The 22,635-nt window shown below is 48.3% G+C and overlaps 2 protein-coding genes across 2 annotated transcripts; both read left to right on the top strand.

The window, feature by feature from the left end:
* The first annotated feature begins 3,904 nt into the window (after positions 1-3,904).
* LOC101944860 (gamma-crystallin B-like) lies at positions 3,905-5,547 on the top strand. Its single transcript, XM_065561270.1, has 3 exons — positions 3,905-3,913; positions 4,325-4,564; positions 5,272-5,547. Exons 1-3 carry the CDS (start codon positions 3,905-3,907, stop codon positions 5,545-5,547), a joined length of 525 nt encoding a protein of 174 aa, XP_065417342.1.
* Positions 5,548-15,012: 9,465 nt separating this feature from the next.
* On the top strand, positions 15,013-17,837 carry LOC112060172 (gamma-crystallin B-like). The gene is made up of 3 exons (XM_065561269.1): positions 15,013-15,021; positions 15,410-15,649; positions 17,562-17,837. The coding sequence occupies exons 1-3, from the start codon at positions 15,013-15,015 to the stop codon at positions 17,835-17,837; spliced, it is 525 nt and encodes a 174-aa protein (XP_065417341.1).
* The last annotated feature ends 4,798 nt before the right edge of the window (positions 17,838-22,635 follow it).

Raw genomic sequence — 22,635 nt, 5'->3', positions numbered from 1 at the left:
TATAAATATATATATATAGTATAGAGATGGCAGTAGCCATTATATACAAAAAGGAAAAAGAAAAAAAAGTAAAACAGGTTTAGCAGCGATAAAAGTAAAAAACAAAATGGTCAAACACTTTACAGTACAACTAGAAATGTCAATCAGCTCAGTATGGAAAATTAACAGAAGTTATCATTGTGCTGATAAAAGAAAAAAAATCTCACTCTAAGCTGATCTTTGTTCTGGACTTGAATTAATGCTAGCCTAGTGGGCTCTGAACAAATATCAGGCTACCAATAAAAGGGAACTCAAACTCAGAACTATGTGGCAAATGCTAAATGCCAAACAGTTTGACAAAGTGGACAGAGACTCAGACTTTAAGGTCAGAAGGAACCATCATGATCAACTAGTCTGATCTCCTTCACATTGCAGGCCACAGAACCTTACCCACCCACTCCTGTACTAGACAGTGGACACATAACCTCTGGCTGAGTTACTGAAGTTCTCAAATAATAATTTAAAGACTTCGCGTTACAAAGAATCCACCATTTACACTAGTTTAAGCTTGTAAGTGACCCTGTTATCCCAAATGGAGTTTCCCCAAACACTTCAGTGCAAACACACTGGTTTAGGTAAAACAAAAGAACAAGTTTATTAACTACAGAAAAATAGATTTTAAGTGATTACAAATAATGAGGCATAAAAGTCAGAATTGGTTACAAAGAAATAAAAAGAAAAACTTAATAAGCTAAATTAATTCAAAGCAAAGGTCTCTCTCACTACATACTTTAGCAGTCTTACTAGCTGGATTCCTTTTCAGACTGGACCCCTGCCCCAATCCAGTGTCACTTTCCTTGTCCTTCAGATGTTGTTGATGCTGTGAACAGAGAGAAAGAGAGGAATATTTTGGGGTGTCTATTCCCCCCTTTATAGTTCCCTCTCCATCTCCAGCTGAGGTCCAGAAGACACAGTCTCAAGCTCGTCCTTTGTCAAAATATAGATTTTCACTCACTCCTTCTTTCCTGCCAAAGAATGGCCACTTAACCAGGTGATTGTCCATTTGATCTTGTTGACACCTGGCTGAGGCATCAGTTTGGCTTTTGTCTCTGAAGAAGTGGTTTGTGGCTGCTCTTACTAACATAACACAATAGAATCTTAAAACTTTACATACAATGCTGCCACACATATTTTACAAGGACAATGATGATCAGGAAATTATAAGTTTTTGAATGATACCTCATAAGGCATGCTTTGTCTGAAATGTATCATGGTCCAATAAAAGGAGTACAAATGGGGGTACAGACTGTCACACTACATCCACCACCACCTCACATATGAGTTTCATCAGCTCAGTGAAGTGTTGCTGTATGCCAAATAAAGATAACTGAATGACAAAGCCTGGAGTTGAACTGGTTTGTAGGGAAGAAGAGAGGAAAGAGTCTCAGAGAAAATCACAACACCTACCTCACAAGGGTCTTTTGAGAATAAATACTTTAAAGATGGTGGAGCACTTTGTGATCTATTGAGGAAAGCTTTATATATGACATTGGCATTAACTGGTAACCAACTTCAAATCAATTCAGAACTTGACATTCTGGGTTTATCTAGATTAGGAAAATTTCCACCAGTCCAACTACATCAATCTAATTGTACAAGCAAAAACCTCTAAAGTCAAACACACTGAGCAGTGCAAAAACAACCCTGTATAGACAGGGCCTAAGTACATAGGTTCAATCCAATATTATGCTGCACCCATAAGACACCATTATAAAAGAAAAGTTACTCCACAATAGCTGGAAAATGATTTCTGTAGCGAGACTAATATTTTATATCCTAATTTCCCAAGGAATAACATGTTACCACATGCTCCCCCCACCACATAGCGCAGCTCCCACCTATGCACTCTGTACCTCCCCGAGGCTTGCAGTTTGGTGGGCAACACCACCCTCTGTCCTCCAAAAACACATCAATGTTAAAAAGTGGGGGGCATGGTCCTCTGGCTCCCCCACTTCTGGAGCCATTGATGGGAAGTGCCTTGCCTCTGACGCATCAGCAGAACACGAATCTGAACTATGCTACTGACTAGGTCCACGGCGGACACTGTCACACTGTGGCAAGCAGAATGGGAACGAGCTGCTCTCTCTCTAAGCCTTGTCTACACTATACGGCTTTGTCGGCAAAAGGCAGCTTTTGCCAACAAAACAGCGCAGGTGTGTCCACCCCACAAAGCTACTTTTGGCGGCAAATCTCTGTCGTTTTGCTGACAAAATATAAACACCTCGACGAGAGGCATGGAGCTTTTTGGAGCAAAGTAAAAATGACAAAGCGTCACTGTAGATGCTACCGTTCATTATGTCGCCATAACTGGCCTCCCCCAGTATCCCACAATGCCCACCGTGACCGCTCTGCTCACTGTTTTGAACTCGGCTGCCCTGCAGGCATGTGCAAGCTTTGACATTCCATAGCATGGAGAGCTCACGGAGCTGCTGAAGATGCTGCTCCTGGCAGCTGAGGAGGCTGTGGGAGAACTCGGAGGGAATCACAGAACCATTAATGTGGAATTGGCAGGCAGGCAGAGCAAGCTGCTTCTGTGGGGACGGGAGGGGAGGAAGATTGCTGTGCTGTGCAGAGCCAGGGGCTGATGTGGGGGGGAGGTATCCCCCACCCGCAGGATTGGTTGCTCAGGCTGCTGTCTGAACTTAGACTGACAGATGCCAACACACTCTCCCCAAACACACACTCTCCCCCCACCCCACACAATCTCTCACTCACTTCCCCAAGACACACACTGCTTCTGTCTCTCTCTGTCACACATACACATGATCCCTGTCACACACTCTCCCCATCCTGCCCCCATACACTTCTGGCAATTTGGTAGGCTGCCCATGGAATGATGGAATTGAGAAACCTGCATCATGTGACACTGTACCTACCCCATGAGGCGTTGTAAACCCTTCCCAAAACCCTATGGCTAGTTGCATAGTGGGATAACTACCCACAATGCACTGCTCTGTATCGATGCAAGAGCTGCTAGTGTGGATGGGCTCTGCAAACACAAGGACCATAATGAGGACATGCAACAGTGATTGAATGAAAGCGCTTTAATTAAAGGGCCTAACTTTTGTCAACAAAACTCTGTAGTGTAGACAAGGCCCAAGAAACTCTTTCGGCTCGTTCAGCCTGATGGAAGACTGCCTGGCCTCGGGCTCCCACACTATGTATGATGCAAACTCAACCATTTGAGATGTGGGGTGATGAGGTGTGCTGGAAATGACCACACCTGGAGACTCAAAATAGCCCTGTGTGGCTGTGGGTGAGGATAGATGCTGCACACCTACTGAACAGGTGTTCATCTCATGATGGTCTCGCAGGAGGACATTCCAGACTCCATACTGCTGACCACAAAGCTATTGAATGTCAGAAAAACGTGTGATGTCTATCTAAGCCCTTTTGACTTTTTTTTTTTTTTGACATACACATTTCTGTTTTTATCTCCCTACTTTCTATTTAGTCATTTGAACCCTCTTCCATCTTTATTGTACCACTTGTGCATTCACTAATAACAATGGAACTGCAGAGACTCTATAGAAAAGGATTGTTGATGCCATCACATCCAGTCCGCTCTGTCACTCGGCCAGAAGTTTCTCCCTTTTTCTGAACTATGTTGTCTTCAATGTAAAAATGGCTGTGCTGACAGATCCAGGGCCCAGAACTGCTCACTGGTAACCACAGGAATAAAACCTGTTCCCCGCTACACAAAACCTATGGACACTAGTACAAAGAGTGAATGAGCCCCCAGAGTCATGAGTTGGCTCTATGAACAGAGAAAAGACTTTTGTTAACGTGTGCACACTGGTTGTGAGGTATAAAAAGGCAGTTGCCCAGCTGGAGTACTAAGACTTGCAGCCTGAATCCCGCTACGATGGAAAAGGTAAGAGAAACCTGTCTGGACTGGATTGTTTGGTATGCCAGGCTGAAGCCAGGGACCTAATTCTCCTCCCATTTACATCAGAGTTAGTCTCTTGATGTCAAAAGAGTTACTCCAGGCCTATACCAGTAGAAGAGGAGAATCAAGAATGCAGAGCTAGGGGGCCTACGACCTCTATTAGTCCCTGTATATTAATCTTTCAGAGCCCGTTTCTGCTTTCGCTTACACCTGTGTAAATGAGGATCAATTCCACTGAAGTCACAGGGGTATATCAATTTATCATCACTGTGAGTAAAATGTAAGGCCCAGACACTTCAGGCTTAGTGTGCTGAATGGAGAGAAATTGGAATACCAGGACGCAGTCACACTGTATAGGATGTTACTGAAAACTCTGCCATTTGTTTCTCGCACTAGATCATCCTTTTCGAGGACAAAAACTTCCAGGGCCGCTCCGTTGAGTGCAGCAGCGACCGGCCGGATTTTCAAAGTCAGCTCAGCCGCTGTAACTCCGTCCGCGTGGAAAGTGGCTGCTTCATGCTCTATGAACGTCCCAACTTCCAGGGACAGCAGTTCTTTCTGAAACGGGGGGATTATCCTGACATGCAGTCTGAGGGTTTCAGCACCTCCATTAAGTCCTGCCGGATGATCCCACCTGTGAGTTCAATTTTGCTTTTAAAAAATGGCAAAATTGCCCAAGCCACCGTCATAAGGCTCTTGCTTGATCATTTTCAACTGAGCTCCCAAGGACTGAAAACGAGAACTGCTTTCTTCCTCCTAGTGGTCGTCCTTCCAGGATGGCTGGGGGGACATTGCAGGAATAGGATATGAAAGCTTCCACCACTACTGCCTGTTCAGGGCCTGGGTGCAGCTGTTCTGTGGTTAGGAATGTGGACAGTGAACAACAACATACTTTGAGTTAAGAAGAGAAAATGTTTCCGTAACTTCTGGGGATTTGGAGATACACCGGGCCTACTCCCCTCACACTGGTGTATAATGAGTAACTCCCTGAGGCCCACAGTTACACCAGTGTGAGGGGAGAATTGGGCCCAATATTTTCTGTGACTCTTTAGAACAAACTCACTATTCTGTTTCCTTGATTCTGGGGCTGCTGAAGCTTGAAACACCCCCCAGCAGAACTTAATGTAGCCTATGGGTGGGAGTCACGGCTGGCATAGCTCCGACTCAAATGGGTGGATGTGCTGCCTTTGCAGCATTCAAGGATTCCCCTCCTCTGGGGACCAGAGGCAGCATTAAGCGCCCTTTGCATCACTGGAGCAGTGCACAGGGCTGACTCAGGGCCCAGGATCACAGGCAGCCAGCCTGCTGCAGTCACTATTACCCTGTCTCATTTTCTGTCACAGCACAGGGGCACCTACAGGATAAAGATCTATGAGAAGGAGGATCACAGAGGCAACATGGTAGAGTTAACCGAGGACTCTCCACAAGTCATGGACCAGCTACGCTCCCCCGAGATGCTCTCTTGTTCTGTGCTGGAGGGGTACTGGATCCTTTACGAATTGCCAAATTACAGAGGCCGCCAGTACCTGCTGAGGCCAGGGCAGTACCGGAGATTCAGCGAGTGGGGCTCTATGAGTGGCAAGGTCGGCTCTTTGAGACGTGCCACTGATCTCTACTGAATCAAGATGCCTTTTGTCTGGAAGGGTCTCAATGAATAAAATGCTTTAGCAACCATTGTGCTCTCAGCGTGCTGTTGTAAGTGTACTAAGGGGAATGTCGGGGCTTATCCTGTGTTCTTGGGCTACAGTATCATCCTCTGATCCAAAATTAGTCCCTCATCTTTCCCTGCCCTCCCCCAGCATTGCATAGCTACTTTCAGCACAAAGTGCTCAACACCAAACATAGGGCTTAGGCCTAGGTAGCCACACAAGGATTTACAGGGGTATAAGACTCCCTCCCAATCAGTTCCATGTCTGTCCAGGCATTATCCAAAAATAGTGCAGGGCATGTAGTAAGAGCTGAACCATAGAGTGAAACATACAGGACTTGGACCATAGAGAGCCGGCGGGAGGACTGTAACCATAGAGCTGTAATCTAAATCATAATCTGTCAGCTCACCCATGGCCATAGATTTGGAGCTAGGGCTGAAGGGGCCCTGGGAGCATCACCAGGGAACAGCAACCAGAGCCCCCTCAGCCACCAAGCAAGGAGCAGGCAGAGCTGAGCACCCAGCTGATGGCAGGAATGAGCCACATCCTCCTCCCAGCCGAGAGGCAGCACCAATCATAGCTCTCTCCCAGCCGAGCCTGAGGCCTGAGTTACCTGAGCACCGATCCAGGCAGGGCAGGATTAACTAGCCATAGGCACTATAGGCCTGGGTCGAGGGCCCCAGCTCCTGGAATCTTCGTATTACACTGGAACTTTCTGTGTGTAACGAAAGCTGAGGTGTCTGTCCCAGGGGGTGTAAACCAAAGCTTGAAAATATGATCCAGGTGGAACCAATTCAGAGACGTCTGCCTAAGTCTGTAGCCAGCCTGAAACAATAGCTCTGAGAGTGCTGAACAGCCCCATGCACCTCAGTGTGGGAACATAAGAACATAAGAAAGGCCGTACCGGGTCAGACCAAAAGTCCATCTAGCCCAGTATCCCGTCTACCGACAGTGGCCAATGCCAGGTGCCCCAGAGGGAGTGAACCTAACAGGCAATGATCAAGTGATCTCTCTCCTGCCATCCATCTCCATCCTCTGACAGACAGAGGCTAGGGACACCATTCCTTAGCCGTCCTGGCTAATAGCCATTAATGGACTTAACCACCATGAATTTATCCAGTTCTCTTTTAAACTCTGTTATAGTCGTAGCCTTCACAACCTTCTCAGGTAAGGAGTTCCACAAGTTGACTGTGCGCTGCGTGAAGAAGAACTTCCTTTTATTTGTTTTAAACCTGCTGCCTATTAATTTCATTTGATGACCCCTAGTTCTTGTATTATGGGAATAAGTAAATAACTTTTCCTTATCCACTTTCTCCACATCACTCATGATTTTATATACCTCTATCATATCCCCCCTTAGTCTCCTCTTTTCCAAGCTGAACAGTCCTAGCCTCTTTAATCTCTCCTCATATGGGACCCGTTCCAAACCCTTAATCATTTTAGTTGCCCTTTTCTGAACCTTTTCTAGTGCCAGTATATCTTTTTTGAGATGAGGAGACCACATCTGTACGCAGTATTCGAGATGAGGGCGTACCATCGATTTATATAAGGGCAATAATATATTCTCAGTCTTATTCTCTATCCCCTTTTTAATGATTCCTAACATCCTGTTTGCTTTTTTGACCGCCTCTGCACACTGCGTGGACATTTTCAGAGAACTATCCACGATGACTCCAAGATCTTTTTCCTGACTTGTTGTAGCTAAATTAGCCCCATCATATTGTATGTATAATTGGGGTTATTTTTTCCGATGTGCATTACTTTACATTTATCCACATTAAATTTCATTTGCCATTTTGTTGCCCAATCACTTAGTTTTGTGAGATCTTTTTGAAGTTCTTCACAGTCTGCTTTGGATTTAACTATCTTTAGCAGTTTAGTATCATCTGCAAACTTTGCCACCTCACTGTTTACCCCTTTCTCCAGATCATTTATGAATAAGTTGAATACGATCAGTCCAAGGACTGACCTTTGGGGAACACCACTAGTTACCCCTCTCCATTCTGAGAATTTACCATTTATTCCTACCCTTTGTTCCCTGTCTTTTAACCAGTTCTCAATCCATGAAAGGACCTTCTCTTTTATCCCATGGCAGCTTAATTTACATAAGAGCCTTTGGTGAGGGACCTTGTCAAAGGCTTTCTGGAAATCTAAGTACACTATGTCCACTGGATCCCCCTTGTCCACATGTTTGTTGACCCCTTCAAAGAATTTTAATAGATTAGTAAGACACAATTTCCCTTTACAGAAACCATGTTGACTATTGCTCAACAGTTTATGTTTTTCTATTTGTCGGACAATTTTATTCTTAACTATTGTTTCGACTAATTTGCCCGGTACAGACATTAGACTTACCGGTCTGTAATTGTCGGGATCACCTCTAGAGCCCTTTTTAAATATTGGCATTACATTAGCTAACTTCCAGTCATTGGGTACAGAAGCCGATTTAAAGGACAGGTTATAAACTTTAGTTAACAGTTCCGCAACTTCACATTTGAGTTCTTTCAGAACTGTTGGGTGAATGCCATCTGGTCCCGGTGACTTGTTAATGTTAAGTTTATCAATTAATTCCAAAACCTCCTCTCGTGACACTTCAATCCATGACAGTTCCTCAGATTTGTCACCTACAAAAGCCAGCTCATGTTTGGGAATCTCCCTAACATCCTCAGCCGTGAAGACTGAAGCAAAGAATCCATTTAGTTTCTCCGCAATGACTTTATCGTCTTTAAGCGCTCCTTTTGTATCTCGATCATCAAGGGGCCCCACTGGTTGTTTAGCTTGCTTCCTGCTTCTGATGTACTTAAAAAACATTTTGTTATTACCTTTGGAGTTTTTGGCTAGCCGTTCTTCAAACTCCTCTTTGGCTTTTCTTATTATATTCTTGCACTTAATTTGGCAGTGTTTATGCTCCTTTCTATTTGCCTCACTAGGATTTGACTTCCACTTTTTAAAGGAAGTCTTTTTATCTCTCACTGCTTCTTTTACATGGTTTTTAGTTCTTTTACTGTGTTTCTTAATTTGGGGTATACACTGAATTTGGGCCTCTATTATGGTGTCTTTAAAAAGCGCCCATGCAGCTTGCAGGAATTACACTTTAGTCACTATACCTTTTAACTTCTGTTTAACTAACCCCCTCATTTTTGCATAGTTCCCCCTTTTGAAATTAAATGCCACAGTGTTGGGCTGTTGAGATGGTCTTCCCACCACAGGGATGTTGAACGCTATTGTATTATGGTCACTATTTCCAAGCGGTCCTGCTATAGTTACCTCTTGGAACAGCTCCTGCGCTCCACTCAGGACTAAATCTAGAGTTGCCTCTCCCCTTGTGGGTTCCCGTACCAGCTGCTCCATGAAGCAGTCATTTAAAGTATCGAGACATTTTATCTCTGCATTTCGTCCTGAAGTGAAATGTTCCCAGTCAATATGGGGATAATTGAAATCCCCCTCTATTATTGAGTTCTTAATTTTGATAGCCTCTCTAATTTCCCTTAGCATTTCATCATCACTATCACTGTCCTGGTCAGGTGGTCGATAATAGATCCCTAATGTTATATTCTTATTAGAGCATGAAATTTCTATCCACAGAGATTCTATGGAACATGTGGATTTGCTTAAGATTTTTACTTCATTTGATTGTACATTTTCTTTCACATATAGTGCCACTCCCCCCCTGCACGACCTGTTCTGTCCTTCCGATATATTTTGTACCCCGGAATGATTGTGTCCCATTGATTGCTCTCAGTCCACCAGGTTTCTGTGATGCCTATTATATCAATATCCTCCTTTATCACAAGGCACTCTAGTTCACCCATCTTATTATTTAGACTTCTAGCATTTGTGTACAAGCACTTTAAAAACTTGTCACTGTTTATTTGTCTGCCCTTTTCTGATGTATCAGATTCTTTTTTATGTGACTGTTTATCATCTGATCTGGCCCTTACTTTATCCTCTTCCATCCTCTGCTCCTGACTATAACCTGGAGATTCTCTATCATTAGACTCTCCCCTACGAGAAATCTCTGTCCGAGCCACATGCTCCTCTGCAGCAGTCGGCTTTCCCCCATCTCCTGGATTAACTGTAGGAGCCACCAACAGCAGCCCAGCAGAGGACTGTGGGAGGCAGGAAGAGAAAAGCACCCCTGGCCCAGTCCACCCACCCAAACAGCTACACCCAGCTCAAGGGCAAGTCCTGGGACCTCCCATTCATGATTTCATGACTCAGCCCTCTGGCTAGGGCACTACTGTCACCCCCTCCAGGTTATGAGGCTCCCTGCAGCCCAGCTGTCTGGTGGGCATTTCCCACAATCCTGTGCTACTTCCCAATTAGCCCCGCTAGCACCCAGCATCTAATCTTTAAAAAAAACTGCATGTCAGCAAAACTGTCTTCCCTGAAGACCTCCACTAGTAACCTCACTCCAGCCTGACAGTTCGTCTTTCAGTATGTACCATTGTAGTTTTCCCTTTAACCAACTCCTTATCCACCTTTCAATTCTCATATTAATCCCCATCTTCTCCAGTGTAACTAATAATTTCCCATGTGGAACTACATCAAAAGCCTTACTGAAATCCAGGTAAATTAGAGCAGATAGATTTGAGACAAATGAAATGCAGTAGATCTAAAGTCAATTATCTTCTCAAAGAAGGAAATCAGGTTGGTCTGGCATGATCTACCTTTTGTAAAACCACGTTGTATTTTCCCCCCCAATTACCTCTACATCCTTAACTACTTTCTCTTTCAAAATTTGTTCCAAGACCGGGCATACAATTGACATTAAACTAACAGGCCCTTAGTTTCCCGGATCATTTCCCCCGCCCCTCCCCTTTTCTTAAAAATAGGAACTATATTAGTAATTCTCCAGTTAGCGAGTATGACCCCTGAGTTTAAAGATTCATTAAAAATCCTATCTATTGGGTTTGTAATTTCATGTACCAGTTCCTTTAATATTCTTGGATGGAAATTATTTGGGCCCCACAATTTACTCCCATTAAGCTGTTCGAGTCTGACTTCTACCCTGCCACTATCTCTAAGCTCCTCATTAGCCAACAGACATGGTTAAAAATCAGACACTTACGTGCACACACACACATACAAAAGGGAACCTATTTAACAATAAACAACAAAAATGAGACAGCCGATTTAGCAGCCAGAAATGCAGCAGTTACAGAAGCACCCTGGCCATGGGAGACTGCTTTGAAAGCTATCCTTGTAGCAGTTTTCACTTTAGGCCAGCAACTATCACAATAAGATAAAGCGGAGTGAGCTACAGAGCATTCAACAACAGGATGTGAAGTTAAGACCACTTTGGGAGCAAGCTTGCAGCCAAAACATGAATGTACAAGGTCAAAACTTAATCATACAGCAAGAACTCCCATGTTTAATTTAAAGAAAGGTTAGTATGGGTGGCACCACAAAATATGCAAAAAGATTGGCTCTTATGGGTGCGTGGGTCCACTGTGGATGATCACTCCAAAGACACAGAGGCCAAAGACAGATTAGCAAAAATATGGTAGTGGCCCCAATGGGAAAGAAACTTGAAGGAACACCTTGATACTTCCCTAATCTGTGCCAGACACAATCCAGCTAACAAAAAACGCTGTTCTGAGACAGGCACTGAGAGGTCCATGGAAATGAATTCTAATAGACTATACTCGGGAGGTGTCCTTATCAGGTAACAAAAGGGCCGGCTTTAGCATGTGCGGGGCCCCACGCCGGGATGCGAATTGTCCCGTGCCCCCCTCAGCCCCAACTCTGCCCCTTCCCTGCCCCATTGGATCCCTCCCCAAATCCCCGCCGTGGCCCTGCCCCCAGCCCCGCCCCCTCCCTGCCCCATTGGATCCCTCCCCAAATCCCCGCCATGGCCCTGCCCCCAGCCCCGCCCCCTCCCTGCCCCATTGGATCCCTCCCCAAATCCCCGCCCTGGCTCCGCCTCTTCCCCAGCACGTCGCATTCCTCCTCCTCACCCCTCCCTCCCAGGCTTGCGCTGATCAGCTGTATGGCGGCGCAAGTGCTGGAGGGAGGGAGGAGAAGCAGGATGCAGCTTTTTTTTTTTTTTCGCTCCGCCAGCAGCCCCGGACGTTGCGGGGCCCTCTTAGGCGCGGGGCCCCATTCTGAGGAATCAGCCGAATCGGCTTAAAGCCGGCCCCCTGTGCTAGTTGATGTAAATGCTTTCTCACACCTGGAGAAGGAGACCTTCCACACTAAATATGTGACTGCTCTAACAAGAGTGAAATAATTGATTAGCAATGTGTTCTGCAGATGGGGAGCCTAAGTTATTGACTCAGACAATGGGAGCGGATTTGTGGGGTCAAAGAAGTGTGCATCTGTCTGGATGGAGATCAAAAGGTTCCCATTCCCTGTCAGCCAGCAGCAGCAGGACAGGTTGAGCGAATAAATAGGACCATCAGATCCAAGGTAAAAAAAAGAGGTGAATTCAACAGGCAGCAATTGGGATGAAGCGTTACTACCGGTACTAATGTGCATCACAGGTACAGAATACAAATCCACAAGCTTTTCCCCCCAATGATGCCTTGATGGGAAGACCAGTGAGAGCGTGGAAGGATATAATTAACCCAGTTCCAGCCCATCTAGCTACAGTGGCCCTGTCAGAAGCCTGGTACAGGACTTGCAGATGCAGGTTTTGGAGATACACAGGAGTGTGACGGTAAGAAAGGAAGCGAAAGTATAAAAAACCAAGGCATGGTTCAATGTCAAAGGGGATGTAACTGAGTATCCAGTGGGATCATCTGGGATCAGCCACTCTCATCTCATAAAACCACATGGACTACAGACATGGAGCTTTTTACAGCAAAGTTAAAGCGAGAAAGCGTCAGTGTAGATGCTGCCGTTCATTATGTCGCTATAACTGGCCTCCCCCAGTATCCCACAATGCCCACCGTGACCGCTCTGCTCACTGTTTTGAATTCAGCTGCCCTGCAGGCATGTGCAAGCTTTGACATTCCTCAGTGTGGAGAGCTCACGGAGCTGCTGAAGATGCCGCTCCCTGCAGCTGAGGAGGCTGTGGGAGAACTCAGAGGGAATCACAGAACCATTAATGTGGAATTGGCAGGCAGGCAGAGCAAGCTGCTTCTGCAGGGGCGGGAGGGGAGGAAGATTGCTGTGCTGTGCAGAGCCAGGGGCTGATGTGGGGCGGGGGTGTCCCCCACCTGCAGGATTGGTTGCCAGGGACGGATTAACCTTTTTGGACCTGTTGCCAAACATATTTGTGGGCCCCCATGGAGGCAATGGAGCATGGCGCGGGGAGGTCAGTCCCCAGAGCGAGGGGCGAGCCAGAGGCAATGGGGCATGGCATAGGAGGGGAGGCCCCACTCTGCTCAGCCCAGTGCAAGGGCACTATTTACAAACCGGCAGTGGCCCACCTGGCCCTGTGCTGCCAGCATACCCCTTCCCCTTGGGGGGCGGGCCCATATTGCACCACACAGCTGCCCTGCCCAACACCCCCTGACTCCCTATGGCCAGTGTCCCCCTGACCCACCCACAAATGCACAGCCCAGTGTCTCCCCGCCCACAGCCCCACCAAACTGCCCGGCACCCCCACAGAACCCCCACTCCCTACTGCCCCAACACACACATCTTCCTTGCCTCCTCACAGCCCAGCACCGCCCCAAACCCCTAAGAGACCCTCTCCCCCACGCACTGCCTCCCAGCCACACTCACCAGCCCTGCTGGGAGGCGACTGTCTGCCAGGCTGAGCTGGCAGCGCAGCCAGGGCTGGTCCCAGGACAGGGAATCGCTCCAGCCTCTTGGGAGTGGCGCGATCAGACAGGCCAGGGCCTGCCCCGACCGGGGTCCCTAAGGACCCACTTGCCTAAAGAGGCCCAGCCAAGCCCCATCCTCCCCCCACCACCGACTGAGAGCTGACAATGGCCAGGCTTCTGCAGCAATCCCAGGTGGCTCAGCTCCGGGGAGACAGGCGGGACCCCACAGGTGGTGGGAAACAGAGACTTCCCAGAGCTGGAGGTGCACTGGGGTCTGGCCAGGGGGCAGGGAAAAGCAGGTGGGTGGGGGTGGGGACGGAGAGGAGCCCTCAGCCAGCCAGCGGGCAGGCCGAGAGGAGCAAGTGGTGGGCAGGGGGAGCCAGCAGGGTCTCAGGGCGCAGTGCAAGTGGAGCAGGCCGGGACCCCCTCTGAGCATGGGCCCGGCTCCATGGAGCCACTGGAGCCATTGTAAACCCAGCACCCAGCACTGCCTCAGGCTGCTGTCTGAACTTAGAGCGACAGCATGCCAACACACTCTCCCCAAACACACATTCCCCCCGCCCCACCCACCCACACAATATCTCACACTCTCCCACAACACACACTCTGTTTCTGTCTCTCTCTCTCTCTCTCACACACACACACACGGTCCCTGTCACAAACTCTCCCCCTCCTGCCTCACATACACTTCAGCTGAAAAGCAGCTGGCAATCTAGTAGGCTGCCCATGGAATGATGGGATTGAGAAACCTGCATCATGTGACTGTACCTTTCCCAAAACCCTACAGCTAGTTGCAGTGGCATAGCTACCCACACTGCACAGCTCTTGCATCAATGCAAGAGCTGCTAGTGTGGATGGGCTCCGCCGACATGAGGACCATAATGAGGACGTGCAACAGTGATTTAATGGAAGCACTTTAATTAAAGGGCTTAATTTTTGTCAACAAAACTCTGTAGTGTAGACAAGGCCTGAGAAACTCCTTCTCCTCATTCAGCCTAATGGAAGACTGCCTGGCCATGGGCTGCTAGGCTAAATATTGTGCAAGCTCAACCATTGGAAATGTGGGGTGATGAGGTGCTGGAAATGACTAGACCTGGGGACTCAGAACAGCCCTGTGTGGCTACGGGTGGGGGTGGACGCTGCACACCTACTGAACAGCTGCTCATCTCATGCTGGTCTCGCAGGAGGACATTCCAGACTCCATACATCTGACCCCAAAGCTACAGAATGGCAAAAACACACATGAGGTCTATCTAAGCCCTTTTGACTTTTTTTTTTACATTCACATTTCTGTTTTTATCTCCCTACTTTCTATTTTGTAATTTGAACCCTTTTCCATCTTTATTGAACCACTTCTGCATTCACTAATAACAATGGAACTGCAGAGACTCTATAGAGAAGGTTTGTGATGGCATCGACATCCAGTCCCCTCTGTCACTCAGCCAGAAGTTTCTCTCTTTTCTTGTACTATGTTGTCTTCAATGTAAAAATGGCTGTGCTGAACTGGTCACTGGTAACAATAGGAATAAAACCAGTTCCCCACAACACAAAACCTATGGACACTAGTACAAAGAGTGAATGATCCCCCAGAGTCATGAGTTGGCTCTATGAACAGAGAAAAGACTTTTGTTAACGTGTGCACACTTAGCACTGGTTATGAGGTATAAAAAGGCAGTTGCCCAGCTGGAGTACTAAGGCTTGCAGCCTGAATCCAGCTACGATGGAAAAGGTAAGAGAAACCTGTCTGGACTGGGTTGTACGCTAGGTCAGCCTGAAGCCAGGGACCTGATTCTCCTCCCATTTACAACAGAGTTACTCCTGGCCTATATCAGTAGAAGAGGAGAATCAAGAATGCAGAGCTAGGGGACCTACTGCTTCTATTAGTCCCTGTATATTAATCTCTCACAGCCCAATTCTGCTTTCGCTTACACTTGTGTAAATGAGGATCAGTTCCACTGAAGTCACAGGAGTATATCAGTTTATCATCACTGTGGGTAAAATGCAAGGTCCAGACACTTCAGGCTTAGTGTGCTGGATGGAGAGAAATTAGAATACCAGGACGCAGTCACACTGTATAGGATGTTACTGCAAACTCTGCCATTTGTTTCTCGCACTAGATCACTCTTTTCGAGGACAGAAACTTCCAGGGCCGCTCCGTTGAGTGCAGCAGCGACCGGCCGGATTTTCAAAGTCAGCTCAGCCGCTGTAACTCCGTCCGCGTGGAAAGTGGCTGCTTCATGCTCTATGAACGTCCCAACTTCCAGGGACAGCAGTTCTTTCTGAAACGGGGGGATTATCCCGACATGCAGTCTGAGGGTTTCAGCACCTCCATTAAGTCCTGCCGGATGATACCACCTGTGAGTTGGATTTTGCTTTTAAAAATGGCAACGTTGCCCAAGCCACCGTCATAAGGCTCTTGCTTGATCATTTTCAACTGAGCTCCCAAGGACTGAAAACGAGAACTGCTTTCTTCCTCCTAGTGGTCATCCCTCCAGGATGGCTGGGGGGACATTGCAGGGATAGGATAGGAAACTTCCTCTACGGCTGCCTGTTCTGGGCGTTGGTGCAGCTGTCCTGTGGTTAGGAATATGGACAGTGAACAACAACATACTTCGAGTTAAGAAGGGAAAATGGATCCGTAACTTCTGGGGATTTGGAGATACACTGGGCCCACTCCCCGCACACTGGTGTAAAATAAGGAGTAACTCCTTGAAGCCCAGAGAGTTACACCCGTGTGAGGGGAGAATTGGGCTCAACATTTTCTGAGACTCTTTAGAACAAAGTCACTTTTCTGTTTCCTTGGTTTTGGGGCTGCTGAAGCCTGAAACACCCCCTATCAGAACTTAGTGTAGCCTCTGCCAGCAGTTCTCAACTAGGGATCTGAGGCCCCCTGGTGGGCCACGAATGGGTTTCATAGAATCTCAATGCAAGGCCAGCATTTGACGCACCGGGGCCCAGGACGGAAAGCCGAAGCCCCAGTGCCCTGAGCCCCACCACCCGTGCCTGAAGCGTAAGCCAGAGCAGCTGAGCTTCGAAGGCCCCCTGTGGCACGGGGCCTTGGGTAATTGCCCTGCTTGCTACCCTCTAATGGCAGCCCCGGCTTTTATATGCAGAAAAACTGTTGTTATGGCACAGAGGTCCGTGGAGTTTTTATAGCATGTTAGGGGACCCTGTCGTGGGGCAAGTGTGACCCATCCCTTCTTGGGAAGGAGTGAGGATAATTATGGCCCCGCAGTTGAATCTATACAATCACCCTTTATCTTGGGACAGCTTTGCCTAAGGGTAAAAATCAATATGGCTGCCGTCCGTCAGGACTGCGTGTCCTTGTGGCCCAAATCAGCAGGACTGTGTGGCCAAATGGCCAGAGTCAATATAATGGCCCTCTTCAGTAGGCTGGTCAAGGGAGTGGGCTGCCACCTGAGGGGGGTGGAAACCGGGAAGGGGGACTCGTGCCCTCCCTGCTCCAGGTCCCAGCTCAGGGCCCTGACAGTGGCAAGTATGCTCACCACTGAGTCAGTGAGGAATCCAACCAAAACACACTGACAACACTTGGTACACTGCCTAGTCTCCCTGACCTATTTCCTATCCTGTCCCTGGTGGAGTCGTCCTGGCATCTCCGAAGTCCATAGGCTCCTCAGCCTGTGCGGCTCTCAGCAGCTTTGTCACTCCTTGGGCATATGCAGGAACTTGGGCATTTGCCTGTGTCTCAGCATCTCCGGCTTCTTCCTTCTGAGGCCTCAGCAGTTCCAGGGCTGGAGCCTCCAGCGGGCGTCCTCCCTCCTCAGCAGTCAGCCCCAAATGAGCTGGGCTGCTCCCTTTTATACCTGGTCTACAGATGGAACACACCCAGCAGGGCCAAGGGTGGTGGCCTCCTCAGCCCAAAGAGTAGATTTAACCTTTGCAGTATTGGTGTGGGGCAAGCATGCCCCGTCACCAGGGCCTCAGAAAGAAAAAGATTGAGAACTCCTGGCCTATGGGATCATTGTGCTGGCTGAGGACTGGCCAGCATTGTACATTGCAGCCTTGTCCCCTCTTGTGCTTGGCTGGGCTCCCTCCCCACCCCAGACATGCTGGCTCACGTAGGTCTCAGTCAAATGGGTGGATGTGCTGCCTTTGCAGCATTCAAGGATTCCCCTCCTCTGGAGACCAGAGGCAGCATTAAGCGCCCTTTGCATCACTGGAGCAGTGCACAGGGCTGACTCAGGGCCCAGGATCACAGGCAGCCAGTCTGCTGCAGTCACTATTACCCTGTCTCATTTTCTGTCACAGCACAGGGGCACCTACAGGATAAAGATCTATGAGAAGGAGGATCACAGAGGCAACATGGTAGAGTTAACCGAGGACTCTCCACAAGTCATGGACCAGCTACGCTCCCCCGAGATGCTCTCTTGTTCTGTGCTGGACGGGTACTGGATCCTTTACGAATTGCCGAATTACAGAGGCCGCCAGTACCTCCTGAGGCCAGGGCAGTACCGGAGATTCAGCGAGTGGGGCTCTATGAGTGGCAGAGTCGGCTCTTTGAGACGTGCCACTGATCTCTACTGAATCAAGACGCCTTTTGTCTGGAAGGGTCTTAATGAATAAAATGCTTTAGCAACCATTGTGCTCTCCGTGTGCTGTTGTAAGTGTACTAAGGGGAACGTCGAGGCTTGTGTGTTCTTGGGCTACGGTATCATCTTCTGATCCAAAATTAGTCCCTCATCTTTCCCTGCCCTCCCCCAGCATTGCATAGCTACTTCCAGCACAAAGTGCTCAACGCCAAACACAGGGCTCAGATCTAGGCAGCCACACAAGGGCGTACAGGAGCACCAGGCTCCGTCCCAATCACCTCCATGGCTGTGCAGACCTTACCCAAAATGCAGTGTGCAGGCCACTTCATAGGAGCTGAACTATAGAATGAAACATACAGGGCTTGGAGGATAGAGAGGGGCGGGAGGACTGTAACCATACAGCTGTAGTCTAGATGATAATCCTCTAGCCCACCCATGGTCACAGATTTGGAGCTAGGGCTAAAGAGGTACTGGGAGCATCACCAGGGAGCAATAGCCGGCGCCCCCTCAGCCAGGCATGGAGCAGGCAGAGCTGGGCACCCAGCTGATGGCAGGAATGAACCACATCCTCCTCCCAGCCGAGAGACAGCATCAATCATAGCTCTCTGCCCAGCCGAGCCTCAGGCCCGAGTTACCTGAGCACCGATCCAGCCAGGGCAGGATTAACTAGCTATAGGGACCACAGGCCTAGGTCAAGGGCCCCAGCTCCTGGAATCACCGGATTACACTGGAACTTTCTGTGCATAACGAAAACTGAGGTGTCTGTCCCAGGGGTGTGTGAAGCACAGCTTGAATATGACCCAGGTGGAACCAATTCAGAGACATCTGCCCAAGTCTGTAGCCAGCCTGAAACAATACCTCTGAGGGGGCTGAACAGACCCATGCGCTTCAGTGTGAGGTTAACTGTAGGAGCCACCAACAGCAGCCCAGCAGAAGACTCTGGGAGGCAAGAAGAGAAGAGCACCCCTGGCCCAGTTCACCCATCCAAAGAGATACACCCAGGCTCAAGGGTGAGTCCTGGGAACTACCCTACCTCTATCCCTTCAGCTCAGGGTATGAGGGTCAAATGACCCCTGTTGTCCCCGAGGCTAGAGGGACCTTGGTCCCACTTCCAGAAGCAAATGCCCCCTTCCATCGGGTACTCACACTGTGACTCATCTCACTGTATCTCTTCATGACTCGGGGTCTTGTGTGTGACTTCATGACTCAGCCCTCTGGCTAGGGCACTACTGTCACCCCCTCCAGGTTATGAGGCTCCCTCCAGACCAGCTGTCTGGTGGGCATTTCCCACAATCCTGTGCTACTTCCCAATTAGCCCCTCTAGCACCCAGGATCTAATCTTTAAAAAAAACTGCATGTCAGCAAAACTGTCTTCCCTGAAGACCTTCACTAGTAACCTGACAGTTTGCCTTTCAGTATGTACCATTGTAGTCTTGCTCCCTGCCAGCCTTTTCCAAAAGCAGAGTGGTACAGTCTGCGCTTAACATAGGATTGACCTGGCTCCTCTGAAGTCTTTTGGAAGACAGGACTCAGGAGGTAAACAGATCAGCTGGCTAAAAACAGAATGTTTGTGCTAAGAAAAGTAAATGGGTCTTTAAGCTAAGAGATAATTTTTCTCAGCTAGCTAGGAGGGGGAACACCCAGGGAACCATTTACTATGAACAAAATAATAATGGACACAATAAGTCGGGAATGAAAACATGAGGTAAAGAGTAGGTCAAACATGGACAGAGCATGCTGTACGGGGATCGGCTCCTACAAAGTAAGCGAGCCACTGCCAGCATATGTGATGCAACATATAGAAAATGAAGTAAAATGTGTAAATGTTTATAAAGGGAGAGAGTTTCTGTGCATCTTTGGATAGATATGTCATGTGCCCTAATGTGATCTTACCCAGGATACAATCTGGACTGTTGAACAGATGTGTCCCCTCAGTTCTCCAACCTGGGGTGCCTTTTACACTGCTTCAGTGTGAGAGCAACCACTCCTGGTCTGCCCACACACAGGCTCCAGCATCTAAATTAGTCCCAGCTATACTACATGAGTGCTACATCCAGCCACTCAATTACACTGCAGGGCAACACCAGCAACAGGGCCGGCTTTAGGAAGTGTGGGGCCCAATTCGAATAGTTTCGGCGGGGCCCAATTCAAATAGTTTCGACGGGGCCCCAGCAGGGATGTCTTCCGCGGCACTGAACGACCCGCCACCGAAATGCCGCCGAGGACCCGGAGCGAGTGAAGGACCCGCTGCCAAAGTGCCGCCGAAGACCCGGAGTGCCGCCGGGTGAGTAAAAATTAAAAAGGCGCCTAAGTTAGGCACTCTTCTTTAGGGCGCAGGGCCCTCTTAGGCACAGGGCCCGATTCAGGGGAATCGGCCTAAAGCAGGCCCTGACCAGCAAACTCCTGGTCTGAGACTTTCCCCCAGTAATTTGTGTCTTGTATTCAGCACCCTCCTGCACACTACAAGCTCATATAAAGGCCATCATTTTATTAATAGACAAGTATATGCACAAATCCTCTTATCTCAAATGGAGTTTCCCAAACACTTCAGTGCAAACACACTGGTTTAGATAAAACAATAGAACAAGTTTATTAACTACAGAAAGATAGATTTTAAGTGATTACAAATAATGAGGCATAAAAGTCAGAACTGGTTACAAAGAAATAAAAAGAAAAACTTAAGCTAAATGAATTCAAAGCAAAGGTCTCTCTCACTACATTTTAGCAGTCTTAATGGCTGGATTCCTTTTCAGACTGGACCCCTGCCCCAAGTGACCCCAGTGTCACTTTCCTTGTCCTTCAGGTGTTGTTGATACTGTGAGCAGAGAGAAAGTGAGAAGTTTTGGGATGTCTGTTCCCCCCTTTTATAGTTCACTCTCCATCTCCAGCTGAAGTCCAGGAGACAAAGTCTGTTTGGATGGGAACCTCAAGCTCTTCCTTTGTCAAAATATACATTTTCACTCACACCCTCTTTCCTGCCAAAGAATGGCCACTTAACCAGGTGATTGTCCATTTGATCTTGTTGACACCTGGCTGAGGCGTCAGTTTGGCTTTTGTCTCTGAAGAAGTGGTTTGTGGCTGCTCTTACTAACATAACACAATAGAATCTTAAAACTTTACATACAATGCTGCCACACATATTTTACTAGGACAATGACAATCAGGAAATTATGAACAGGAGTACTTGTGGCACCTTAGAGACTAATAAATTTGTTAGTCTCTAAGATGCCACAAGTACTCCTGTTCTTTTTGCGGATACAGACTAACACGGCTGCTACTCTGAAACAGTAAATTATGAGTTTTTGAATGATACCTCATAAGGCATGCTTTGTATGAAATGTATCATGGTCCAATAAAAGGAGTGCAAATGGGGGTACAGACTGTCACACTACATCCACCACCACCTTACATTTGAGTTTCATCAGTTCAGTGAAGTGTTGCTGTATGCCAAATAAAGATAACTGAATGACAAAGCCTGGAGTTGAACTGAGTTGTTGTGAAGAAGAGTGGAAAGAGGTCTCAGAGAAAAATCACACCACCTACTTCACAAGGGTCTTTTGAGAATAAATACTTTAAAGATGGTGAAGCACTTTGAGCTCTATTGAGGAAAACCTTTATATAAGAAATTGGCATTTCAATCAAATCAATTCAGAACTTGACATTACGGACTTATGTAGATTAGGAAAATTTGCACCAGTCCAACTACATCAATCTAATTGTACAAGCAAAAACCTCTAAAGTCAAACACACTGAGCAGTGCAAAAACAACCCTGTATAGACAGGGCCTAAGTACATAGGTTCAATCCAATATTATGCTGCACCCATAAGACACCATTATAAAAGAAAAGTTACTCCACAATAGCTGGGAAATTATTTCTGTAGCTAGACTAGCAACACTGCCTCCTGCCCTCTGAAACTACACCTATGTTAAAAAGTGGGGGGCTTGGTGAGTGCAGGGCACACCCGACCCCTGCTGCAGTTCCCCACGACGTAGCTCAGGGGAAGAGGTGGAGTGGGGGTGGGGCTGGGGTGGAGCAGAGGTGGGAAGAGGCGGGGTGGGGCGGAGCAGGGGTTTGGGGGAAGAGGTGGAGTGGGGGCGGGGCTTGGCGGAGCAAAGGTGGGAAGAGGCGGGGTGGGGCAGAGCAGAGGCAGGGGCTTTGGGGAACGGATGGAGTGGGGGCAGGGCTGGGGCGGAGCAGGCTCAGGGGTTTGGGGGAAGGAGTGGAGTGGGCATGAGGAAGGAGCAGCTTTCCTGGCCAGCTTAGCTGCATAGTTTGTGTATGGGTACGGACGGCCCTGACTCGGAGAGAATCACAGAACTATTAATGTGGATTTTTTTTTTTCCAGAGACGGTGGGGAGGAGGGGTTGGCCGGCAAGGCCCCCCCCACCCCACGCTCAGTAGCAGTGGCAGCAGCAGCAGTAGTCCAGGAAAGAAGCTCTAGCCAGCAACAGCAGCCCAGGGAGAGCTCCAGCTAGCAGGGCAGGTGGAGAGGAGAAGGAGAAGGGAGAGCTCCATTGGCAGGCAGGCAGAGCAAGCTGCTTCTGCAGGGGCGGGAGGGGAGGAAGATTGCTGTGCTGTGCAGAGCCAGGGGCTGATGTGGGGGGGAGGTGTCCCCCACCCGCAGGATTGGTTGCTCAGGCTGCTGTCTGAACTTAGATCGACAGCATGCCGACACACTCTCCCCCAACACACACTCTCCCCCCCACACACACAATCTCTCACACTGTCCCCCAACACTCTGTTTCTGTCTCTCTCTCACACACACACACTCACACAGAGTCCCTCTCACAC

Source organism: Chrysemys picta, chromosome 11 (genome assembly GCF_011386835.1).
Source record: "Chrysemys picta bellii isolate R12L10 chromosome 11, ASM1138683v2, whole genome shotgun sequence".
NCBI classification, from domain to species: domain Eukaryota; kingdom Metazoa; phylum Chordata; order Testudines; family Emydidae; genus Chrysemys; species Chrysemys picta.
Note: the sequence above shows the minus strand (reverse complement) of the source record. Positions and strands in the feature narration are given on the sequence as shown.

Coding starts and splice junctions, on each gene's coding strand:
- LOC101944860 (XM_065561270.1), top strand. Junction 4,565..5,271: donor CCTGCCGGATGATCCCACCT/GTGAGTTCAATT, acceptor TTTCTGTCACAG/CACAGGGGCACCTACAGGAT.
- LOC112060172 (XM_065561269.1), top strand. Junction 15,650..17,561: donor CCTGCCGGATGATACCACCT/GTGAGTTGGATT, acceptor TTTCTGTCACAG/CACAGGGGCACCTACAGGAT.